The following is a 12,066-nucleotide window of genomic DNA, read 5'->3' on the forward strand; positions in this document are numbered from 1 at the left end:
GACTCAGAGCTGTAACTAAGATTGTGGGGTGGTGATAGACTCAAAACACAGCATGCCCCTGGCTCTGGTCACATCACCTCCTGTCAGACTGAGAATTCCTGTCCCTCCCCCAAGGCTGTGCCCTGAAGTGCCACCTGCTGTCTGAAGGGCCCATGTGGGTCAGCAACAGGAGGTGCTGTCACAACTGTAGATGCGGGGGCTGCTCCCCCCTCGCCTCCCCTACTGCCCTCCTCCACCCTCTCGCTCCGCCTCTGGCAGGGCTGGAGTTTGCCCCGCCATCACCTCCCTCCTCTTCCCTCCCGCCTCCACGCCCTCATTTTGGTGTTGGTTGCAATGCTGACAGTCCCTTCAAGCAGAGTGGGTGGTCCTCACAGGCTGGGACCAGAGGTCCTGAATCACCCACAGTGTGTCCTTCCCAAACTGAAATAAATTGTCTTGTCCTTGGACCCCTATCTGCCCTGGGCTGGAACTAAAATCCAAAGGAAGAGGTGGTTTGGGTGGTGAGTCCAATCCCACCTTTTCCCTTTTCAGTGGTGCTTGGCCCTCCTGGTTTGTATGCATCCCATAAAATTCAATGCAGGCTATTCAGTCTTTGTCCTTATCTTGGAGTGTGGCATAAAGGACCCCAGAGAGCATGTGCCAAGATCCCCATCTGTCTGCTTTGTGGATCTGCAGGGGAACACTTCACTTCTCCCTCCTTTGAGTCCAGGGCACCAAACTAGCAGGGATGCTGGGCCATGGGTGTCCCAGGGTCAGAGGGATTTGCTGTTGCCTCCTATGGACACTCATTCCTCCTTAGTCTGACTTCCATTTTCATCTATGGCGGGGGGGCAGTTAAGCTCCCACTTTAGGGAACTTGCCAAGCCCCGTCATGACTTCCTTCCCAGAAGTCCTTGATCGCCAAGGAGAGACTTAAGGGCTTGTTCCTCTGGGTGCGAGACACTGCCTCTCTGTGCTGAAAAGGGGCAGCCCGTGGGAGCAGTTCCCCAAAGCACCCCTGCCTCCTCTTTCCCACACACATCACACCAGGACCAGTTGCTTCCAGGTAGGAACCTGGCTGATTGCATGTATGCAGAGGGATTTGGTTTTGGTGATGCAAAATGGCTCCCCGGCTCCTGGCCCCTAGAGCGATCTGGCACAACATCAGCCCATCACTGACACATTGCTTCCATTCAACCTGGCCTCCAGGAAGTTCCTTTTTCTTGTTAAGCACAGAGGGCCTGTATTTAACATGACAGCCTGCAGCAGTATTGAGTTAACTATAAACAGAGATGATCCTTCTGGACAGAATCACTACCCACCAGACAAAATGATTAAATTTACAACTCAACTGGTGCTGATCAATATAAATGAAATGTGAATCAGCTTAACGTAGCCACCAGAAACAGCTGGCCCGAGGTTGTCTTCTCACAGGTATCCCAGTATGTCAGCTCCACACTGGGGCTCTCTGCACATGTAGGATCGTCCAAACTCACTTTTATTTTCTCTTTCCTCTCAAATAAATATGGCAGTACCTTGCTAAATCAGTAGGGATAGGCTGGATTATGCTGCAATAACAAACAACTCCAAAGCTCAGTGGCTTGAAACAGCCAAGGTTGATACCTCATCATGCTGCATTTCCAGTGCTGGCCAGCAGAGGAGGCTCTGCCCATCATAGAAACTTGGGACCTTGGCTGGCAGAGCATTTACTGTCTTGAAAGTTGCCAGTCATCCTATTAGGGTAAAAGAATGCTTCTTGCATTAGCAAACCAATGTCTGGGACTGGAAATCGTGCATGCCCCTTCTGTTCACAACTCGCTGGCCAGAGCTGGTGACACGGCCCCACCTTCTTGGTATCCCACGCAGGATACCAAGAGGCACAGTCCTAATCACGTGCCAGCCAGTGAAGAGATAGAGATGTTTGGTGAGCAACGTCAGTGACAAGCACATTTGTCTAAAAACTGGCTAGGTTTTAAACGAATCCATGGGATCTGGTGCTTTCATGTGATCTTGAGCCTAGAGCCTGTCTATTTCTTGAAGACATGTGTAACCTGCCCCAAACACACACATTTCAGAGGCTCAAAGCAATCTCTGGATGCATGAAGAAAGAGTGTGGAATGCCCCACCTTCTCCCCAGATGCTCTCCTCAAACTAGCACTGAGTCCAACAACAGTAATCACACCTGGGTGCATAATCTCTAACTGGGCAAATGCATTTGCACAAAGAGTTAAGCCAAAAGGGAGAAGAATGGTTCTTAATCTATATCACACCTCTTCCCAGGACAGGAACGCCTTTCCTTCAGGACCCAGGCCAGGGTGCCTTTCACTCCTGGTTCCATGAGGTTCCCTGTGCCTAGCAGAGGCTGGGCAAGCACTCCGGTCTACTCAGTGTGGCCTTGGCCGGGTGCCCTGAGCTGTCCTCCAGGCTGGGCCACAGCCAGCCGAGGGTGCAGCTGGCATCAGAGACCATGAGGTCATGGCGTTCAGCATTCGGGCTGCTTTGGGCACCAAGGCTTAACATTCATACATGTCTGTAGAAAGGTTATTTCAAAGTTGTTTTTTATTCAACTGTTATTCAGCATTATACAATACAGTTTATAAACAAGTGTCCGACCTTGTTTCCAATCTTTATTTAAAAATAAATATTATTGACAGTGAATTTTAATTATGATAAGATGTATCTTTTTTTAATCAAAATGTCTCAAAAGAAATAATTTACTTTAATAAAAAAAGAGAAAAGCCCCCAAAGGAAAAAGTAAATTAAAAATTTCCTAAACACAATAATCTACTAAAAATATTTTGCTTTGTCAGAAAGGCTTTAACCCAACATTTTTACATAGTATCCTAAAGATAACTGCTCAACAGTTCGTGCAAAATGAAGACTTGGAGGAAAAGTTTAGAAAAGAAAAATACATTAAAATAGAGAAATCATTGATCCCATGCATACTGCATGGTCCAAACTCCATCTTATTTGGAAACTAGATGCATTATTTTAGGTGGTCTACATTTGTGTAACTTCCCCAAAAATATGATTTATTTATTTTCCACATGGACTTGGTCATGCTTCTCTGAGTCTGTCTGTGTCTGTCTGGCGACGCAGTCCTCACCCAGGGACTGGGCAGCCACGCGGGCCCACTCAGGAGCGCAGGACGGCGAGTCTGTCAGGGGCCCACCAGCAGGCGGAGGAACTTATGTACAGCTAACAGGAGCAGGGACAGGAGTGGGTCTGCGGCGTAGTTAGGGCCGGTGCCTGCAGGGGACGAGAGAGGGACAGGGTTAACACCTGATTCACCAGAACCCAGTGGCCTATGCACAGATGAGGGAGGATGAGCCCTCCCCCGGCTGGGCTCTTGATGTCAGCACCCAGCTGGTACTCAGCTGGCACGCAGCTGCTCTGCGCTCGCTTCCTATTTACCGACCGCACAGGAGCTGACCGTGGTCAGACACAGGGGTGCCCCTGCCTGAAGGGCGTGCGCTAGATAGTAGATCCAAAATCCAAACATAATTTTAGTTGAATAGGAAGACAATATGCTTCCTCTCCACCCCCACCCGCAAGACTACGCCGCAAAGTGGCCTCAGTGTTTAAGGCCCAGCTCCCCACTCCTCCAGAGAGACTCCGTGGTTGCACACAACTCCAGCCCCTCCAACTCCTGCCTGAACTGCACAGTTTTGCATTCACAAACATCCCGCTTGAGGCATCCTGATGTCTGTGCATGAGTCCTTTCCACAAACTGTCAGTCCAGCCCTTGGGGTCACAGTGGGGTGCTCAGCAATTACTGGCTGGTGGAGGTGGGTGGGCCAGGGCCCCCCAGGAGTGACCCAAGCACTGTCCTGTTGGGAGGTCACTCCCATCTGCTCCTTCAGTGTGGCCTCCAACCCAAGCCTCTGGCCCACTCCTGGGATGGTAACACCATGCCTTCATCCTCCTCACCTGGGCTGCCTGCTCAGCTCCCCATCTGTCTGTCATAAGGTCTTCATCTGGTTGGAAGGCCTCCTGTGTAACTGGGCGAAAGCCTACCCATGAACTCCAGGCTTCTCACCTGGGAGTGGGATGCTCCCTCCAGGGTTACCGAGAGGAGCCAATGTAGAAGCACCGTGCACGCCCCAGGTACTGCCCAAACCCTGGGGATATCACTACTAACTTGCATAGAATCGGGCTGCATCCGTGGAAGCAGTTTCCAGCCCCACCCTGCTCACCTGCAACATATGGAGGCCTGTCCTCCCTTCACCCCACCTAGCCAGCTGGGCTGGAGCTCCGTACCTGGGAGGAGAGACACAGGAGGCCCTTCCCTGTGCCAAGCAGATGGTACAGAGGTTGTGGCCACTTCCACTTAGCCACCTGCAGGAGCTGCTGCCAGGCTGGCCAGATTTGTGGCTTCCCTGACAAGGCTGGGCCTGAACCCACAACTTCCTCCCCTTTCCAGGTGGAGGAGCCATTTGTCTTTTCTATCCAAGGTGTTTCCCTCAATCCCAAATCATTCTTGTGTCCTGGCCCCCAGTCTCCCCTCTGTACAAGGAGGGGGTTGGACAAATGATCCAGGACCATTCTGGCTTGAGATGCCAGGATTCCATCTGTTCATTTTCAAAAAACAAGGGTTGTGTTTGAAGATCTGAAATAAAAGAGGGCATAGACCATCCACCGTGCTTGTCTTATCCAAGGTCAATCATTTCTGCACATAGTTCTGAGCCCCCACTGAGAAGCACAAGGACTGGAGAATCCAAACGTGCTAACCTTCCCTTGGGGTATTAATTTTTCACACAGTCGTCACTCCTGGCCCTCCGTGCAGCTTGGCCCGAGTTGACATCCTGCCTGTTGCCATCTGTCACTGGGGAGGACCACGGTGTGGTCACTCCAAAGACTTGGGTCTTCTTTTGCTGTTCTTCATTGCCCGTGTCTCTGGGAAGGACGAGGGTGGATGCAGTGACGGACTAGTTGATGGATGGCCAGATGCCTGGGTGGATTCACCGAGGCTCAGATGCATGGAAACAGGGATGTAGCCAGCAGAGCACTGGCTCCTGGGCACACAGGGCTCATGTGGCCAGACCGGGCCCACCGGCTTCCACATCTCCTGGTGCCGATCTTTTTGCTCCTGCAAACCCTGACACTCAGGCCCATGCAGGCGAGACAGAAACAAGCACGTGAGGCATTTAAAAGCAGATGTGTGTGTGCAATAGAACTCCAGATCCTCAAGGCACTCAGGGGCAGGAGGCATGGCAAATGGGCTGCGAGCCAGGCAAGGTGAACACTGCAGAACGATGGGCACAGGAAAAGGGAGGAGAAATTTTAATTTGCCTCCAAATACTGTTGACTTGTCTTTTCCACTATTACAGTCTCACCTACTCACATTTAAAATTTTTAAAAATTGCACGAGACTTTTAAAAGACCCTGGATTGAAACAACCAGTCTGCCACTGTGCTGGGCCAAGGGGGGAGCAGCTGGGGCTTGGAGGATGGGACTGGTGGCTCCCAGAGGCCAATATCTGGGGAGGGTGGACACCAGGGTCTTCAGTGTCTCTGCTGGTGGATGTCTGGGGGTGGGGGGAGCTAGGTTTGGCTCCTGGGTGGTACTTCATCCTCTCTCTGACCCAGCATCACCATACAGGGGACTAAGGGAGGTGGTATGGGGCAGTGGGCTGGCACCAGGACAGCTTCCAGGCCAGGTTGCTGTGTGACCTGGGCAACACCCTTCACCTCTCTGGGTCCTGTGGCACACTCCATAAAATGGGGATGTGCATATGCATGGCTCCAGGAAACGAGTATGTGCAGGGCATGTCTCACCAGGCTGGGGTCCAGATTAGCAAGATCGTAGTGGCAGACTTCAAAAATGGCTACAAATGCCCCATCCTCCCTCATCTACTTGCCCCCAGTGTCCACACTCTATGATAGTGCCCTTGCACACTCACGCTGGGGCTGGACACAGGACTTGCTTTGGCCAATGAATAGTATCAAATGTGAAACAAGCAAAGGCTTGAAAAGTGCACTGAGGCTTGCCCTTTCTCTGTGGCTCTTGGCACCCACTGCCATGTGAAGAAGACTGGGCTGGCTTGCTGCAGGGTAAGAGCTAGGAGATATCCTAGCAGAGGTCCCTCTAGACCAACCAGCCCCCAAATGAAAGGGCAGATGACCACAGATGCATGAATGAGCCTGACAGACACCTGCAGGAGAAACATTCAGCTGACCCGCAGAATCATGACCTAAACAGATGACTGTGGTGTCACACCAAAGCCACCAAGTTTTAGGTCTCGTGTTACACAACAAAAGCTCATTGATAGATACAATCATGTAAACAAAAGGGCCTCAAACAGTCTGGAAGTGAATAAAATGTCAATGAAACGGGCAACACAGTTCCTTTTCTGAAAAGTGTTGGAGAAGAACCAGTTTTGAGGGTTGTCCTCCTTTTTTTTTTTTTTTTTGTGGTACGCGGGCCTCTCACTGTTGTGGCTTCTCCTGTTGTGGAGCACAGGCTCCGGACGCGCAGTCTCAGCAGCCATGGCTCACGGGCCCAGCCGCTCCGCGGCATGTGGGATCTTCCCGGACCGGGGCACGAACCCGCGTCCCCTGCATCGGCAGGCAGACTCTCAACCACTGCGCCACCAGGGAAGCCCTGTCCTCCTTTTAAGAGAAACATTTTCCAAGATAGAATAAGCAGGGGAAACTATCTCCCCAAGCATTTGTTTTCAAGACGGACCGACATGCCTGGACCTCAGGGCAAAGGAGGACTCAGGTTTTGGAACCTCTTGCTACATCACCCATCGGATACCCAAATGAGCCAGGGCAGACCAAGGAAGACTGGCTTCCAGGCTGCTCCTGGAGGAAGAGGGGTCTCCACATCAGAATGGGTTAGAATGCAGGAGTCTGGCAGCCCACTGTCCCCCTCCCCACATACTATCCACTTGGAGGGCCACTGACAATTGTCTAGTACCTGGCTGTTCCCCCCCGACCCCTCAGCGTCTGCTGCCCTAGTCCCTGTTCTCACTGTTTTCTGGAGCAAGCTAGGACTGCCCACTGCTGTCAGGGCTCACCTCGACCCTCCAGGGCAGGGGCCAGGAGGGTGCCTTTGGCGCCTCAGTTGAGGCAGGACCTCCTATCTTGGCCTCTTTTATCATGCGGCACGGAGAGATCTGTGTTCCTGGTGTTCCCGAGGACGTGGAGGCTGCTGTGATGACTGGTTGCTAACAATCTATCTATTTCCCCATTTCCTAAGGCGTACCGGGGACAGCTCTACAACACACAGAAGCTTGCTTATGTCACGGTTAAGCTGGAAAATCAGTCTGCTTGAGAGGTGAGGGAAGCATCTGATGGAGTAGTAGCTGATTCACTCTTTATATGAAACAAATATCACCATGTTGTTAATCATTCTTAAAGAAATCAAAGCTGCTCTGCGAATATAAACTTTTATCATGTGGATGGTTGTGGGACTCGAGGGACATTGTTCCAGCTAATGATTAAGAACTCTCCAGACAATAGGGGCTTCTTAGACAATGGGTGAATTTCCAGGATGTCCGGCCCCCTTCCGAGGAGGGAGATAACAAAATGTAAAAAAGGTGTCTGTCAAAGACCAATCAGGCAGCTGGGGACAAGTTCCCTCTCTGGTCCGAGCCTAAGCCGGGACCAATCAGCAGGAGAACACAACCAAATCTATAATTTACATACGGGGAAGTGGGAACCTATAAAACTGACATATTCGCGCCCAAAAGGGTTCCTTCTTCGACCTCCTGCGTGAGGACCAAGGAACCCCGGTGCACCGGCCTTCAATAAACCTCTTGCGTTTTGCATCGACTTCCGACTCTTGTTGTTTCCTGGGCGAGTCGAAACTCCTAGGAGACCGCGCAGGTCTAACATTTGGGGGCTCGTCCGGGATTCCACTCGCCCCGGACCACAAGAACACCGGGAGTTGGAGGTACCAGGTAAGCTCGAGCTTGATTGTCTGTTTGTCCCTTGTTCTTTGTGGGCCATTATCGGAGGAAAGCCGTAAGAATCGGCTTATTATGGAATCTGTATCGGACCTCTGGCTAGGCAGACGTGCTAATAGCCGGCGTCCATGAGCCCTAGGGGACGCCCTAGTGGCTCATCTGGAAGGAGAGGCAAACTCTGTCTCCCCTTCACTCGGTTTCGGCAGTTCCCTTGGTGGTAACTGCCATCTGAAGAAGTTTCGGTTTTGAAGCGAGCTCGCGGTGGCCCATACATATATGTGTTTCGTGGAGTTTTAACTGTTTCTGTATTGTGGTCTATTCTTCTTCTCTGACGGACGACAATGGGACAAACTATGACGACTCCTCTTTCCCTTACCCTAAGCTATTGGACCGAAGTTCGGGCCAGAGCCCATAATTTTTCGGTAGAGGTAAAGAAAGGAAAGTGGCAGACTTTGTGTGCCTCTGAATGGCCAACATTTCAGATAGGATGGCCCCCCGAAGGATCCTTTTTATTAGACAAGATTAAGCTGCTGAAGTCTAAGATATTTAATATAGATCCCCACGGACATCCAGACCAAGTACCATATGTCTTGGTCTGGGAAGATTTAATTCTCTCCCCACCTCCGTGGGTCCGGCCCTTTGTTTCCTCAACAGGTACGTCCGCGCATACATCAGCAGCGTCGGAGATATTAGCCTTAAAGAAAAACCCCAACACGGAGAAGCTACCCGACGCCCCGGATCTACCGAAGGCGATTTATCCTGACCCGCAGTCCGATTTGCTTCTTTTGGATTCCCCACCCCCTTATCCTCCGGCCCCGAATCCCCTACCACCTAGAGGACCCCCAGCTCCACTGCCCTCGGCACCAAGGGAACCATCCATGATGGAAGAAGAAAGGGGTCCCTCAGTGGGCACTAGGAGCCGGAGGGCTATCTCCCCGGACTCCACTGCCCTACCTCTTAGAGAATATGGCCCCCGCGATGGCCAAGGGAATAGACCTCTCCAATATTGGCCCTTTTCCTCTGCAGATCTTTATAATTGGAAAATGCATAACCCAACTTTTTCCGAAAATCCACAGGCCCTTACCGCTTTAATAGAATCTCTTGTTTTCTCCCACCAGCCCACATGGGATGATTGTCAGCAGCTGCTCCAGACTCTCCTAACGACTGAGGAGAGGCAACGGGTTCTTTTGGAAGCCAGAAAAAATGTATTAGGCGCCAATGGGCAACCTACCCAGCTGCCTAACGAGATTGATGCTGGTTTCCCACTCGTCAGGCCAAACTGGGATTTCAATGCCCCGGAAGGTAGGGAGCGCCTGAAAATGTATCGCCAGGCTCTGGTGGCGGGTCTCCATGGAGCGGCCAGACGGCCCACTAATTTGGCTAAGGTAAGGGAAGTAACTCAGGGGCCCCAGGAATCGCCAACTGTGTTCCTGGAACGTTTAATGGAAGCCTTTAGACGCTTTACCCCTTATGATCCAACTTCGGAGGGACATAGGGCTACTATAGCGATGGCTTTCATAGATCAAGCGGCCCCTGATATTAAGAAGAAATTACAAAGGCTAGATGGCTTGCAGGGATTTTCGCTTCAGGAGTTAGTAAAAGAGGCAGATAAAGTATATAACAAAAGAGAAACAGAGGAAGAGAAGGAAGAAAGAAAGCAGAAAGAGCAGGAAGCCAGTGAAATAAGACGGGATAAGAGACAGGAGAGGAATTTAAGTAAGATACTGGCCACTGTGGTTGGAGGAAGAAATATAGGGGATAGAAGTAGGCAGGAAGGGCGAACGGCAGACAGAAGGCAGCCATTAGACAAGGACCAATGTGCCTACTGTAAAGAAAAAGGACATTGGGCGAGAGAATGCCCTAAGAAAAAGAATGGAGGAAGGCCAACCAAAAACAAAATCTTAACATTGAAAGAAGACGACTAGGAAAGTCAGGGCTCGAACCCTCTCCCCGAGCCCCGGGTAACTCTTAAAGTGGAGGGGGAACCTGTTCAATTTTTGGTAGATACCGGAGCCCAGCACTCCGTCCTTCTCCACTCAAAAGGTCCTATCTCAGCTAAAAGGTCATGGGTACAAGGAGCCACTGGGAATAAACAATATTCATGGACCACACGAAGGACAGTAGATCTTGGGATTGGACGAGTAACCCATTCATTTTTGATTATTCCGGAATGCCCCTATCCTTTGCTGGGAAGAGATTTACTCTCCAAAGTAGGGGCTCAAATCCACTTTCAGCCAGAAGGTCCCACCATAACTGATAATAAGGGAAGGTTACTTCAAATATTGACTATGAAATTAGAAGATGAATATAAATTATACGAGCAGCCTTCATCCTCACGAGTTAATGTTACTGATTGGGTAACTCGGTTCCCTCAAGCCTGGGCAGAAACTGCCTGAATGGGGATGGCCAAAAATCGGCCCCCGGTGCTAGTGGAACTCAAGGCAACTGCCACCCCAATAACAGTCCGTCAATACCCCATGAGTAGAGAAGCCAAAGACGGTATCCGTCCCCATATACAGAGGCTACTAGACTTGGGCATCTTAATAAGATGTCAATCAGCATGGAACACCCCTCTCCTGCCGGTAAAGAAACCAGGAACAAATGATTATCGGCCGGTGCAGGATCTACGAGAGGTAAACAAACGGGTGGCAGACCTCCACCCCACAGTTCCAAACCCTTACAACCTCCTGAGCACTCTTCCACCTCAACATACGTGGTATACTGTTTTGGACCTTAAAGATGTTTTTTTCTGTTTAAGACTCTCTCCCCTGAGCCAACCCTACTTTGCCTTCGAATGGAAAGATCCAACATCGGGAATGTCTGGTCAGCTGACATGGACACGGCTATCTCAGGGATTTAAGAACTCCCCGACCATCTTTGATGAAGCCCTCCATCAGGATTTGGCATTATACAGAGAATCAAATCCCCAGGTAACATTACTCCAATACGTTGATGATATTTTATTAGCTGCTGAGACCCAAGAAGATTGTATCAAGGGTACTGAAAAACTGTTAACGGAACTTGGAACCCTGGGATATAGAGCCTCAGCCAAGAAAGCACAAATATGCCAACAACAGGTCAGTTACCTGGGGTATCTATTAAAAGGGGGGCAAAGATGGCTCACGGAGAGCAGAAAGGATATGGTGGCCCAAATTCCGGCTCCCAAAAACGCCAGGCAGGTTAGAGAATTTTTGGGGACGGCCGGATTCTGTAGACTATGGATTCCAGGGTTTGCTAAGCTGGCAGCCCCATTGTACCCCCTAACCAAAAACAGCACTCCTTTCATTTGGGGCGATAAGGAACAACGGGCTTTTGACCAAATCAAACGAGCTTTACTTTCAGCTCCAGCCCTAGGACTGCCAGATGTAACCAAACCTTTTTATTTATATGTGGCCGAAAATAAGGGCATTGCAAAAGGAGTATTGACTCAGAAATTGGGTCCCTGGAATCGCCCAGTTGCTTATTTGTCAAAAAAATTGGACCCTGTGGCATCAGGATGGCCCACCTGTTTAAAGATAATCGCTGCAGTGGCCGTTCTAGTCAAAGATGCTGACAAACTAACTTTAGGACAAAATCTAACGATAACAGCTCCTCATGCCCTGGAAAATGTAGTCCGTCAACCACCGGATAGGTGGCTAACTAATGCCAGGATGACCCATTACCAAACCCTGTTGCTAAACTCAGATCGCATCAAGTTTGCTCCAGCCACAGGACTCAATCCAGCCACCTTGCTACCTGATCCTGACTTGGAAGGCTCCACCATCATACATGATTGTCAGGAAGTACTAGCCGCAGCACACGGCAGTAGGCCAGATCTGATGGACCTGCCCCTCCCTGATGCTGATTTCACCTGGTTCACGGATGGGAGCAGTTTCCTGGAGGAAGGTAAGCGTCGAACTGGGGCAGCCGTGGTAGACGGAAATCAAGTCATATGGGCAGCGGCGCTACCACAAGGGACCTCAGCCCAACGAGCTGAATTAATTGCCCTGACGAGGGCATTAGAGATGGCAGAGAATAAAAAAGTAAACATCTACACAGACAGTAGATATGCATTTGCTACCGCTCATATCCACGGTGCCATTTACCAACAGAGAGGGCTACTAACTTCAGGTGGCAAAGAAATTAAAAACAAAGACGAAATCGTGGCTTTGTTGACTGCACTCATGCTTCCTACT

The 12,066-nt window shown here is 50.4% G+C and overlaps 1 protein-coding gene across 3 annotated transcripts in view; it reads right to left on the bottom strand.

Annotated features, from left to right (window-relative positions):
• Positions 1-2,528: 2,528 nt before the first annotated feature.
• The window catches only part of VSTM2B (V-set and transmembrane domain containing 2B), a 34,221-nt gene continuing 24,683 nt past the window's right edge, over positions 2,529-12,066 (bottom strand). For all 3 annotated transcript variants that reach the window (XM_060000951.1, XM_060000949.1, XM_060000950.1), the window contains one exon: positions 2,529-3,228. In XM_060000951.1, coding sequence (XP_059856934.1) covers positions 3,140-3,228 — 89 coding nt within the window. In that variant the 3' untranslated portion in view covers positions 2,529-3,139. The remainder of the gene's footprint in view (positions 3,229-12,066) is intronic.

Source organism: Delphinus delphis, chromosome 20 (genome assembly GCF_949987515.2).
Source record: "Delphinus delphis chromosome 20, mDelDel1.2, whole genome shotgun sequence".
Lineage (NCBI taxonomy): Eukaryota > Metazoa > Chordata > Mammalia > Artiodactyla > Delphinidae > Delphinus > Delphinus delphis.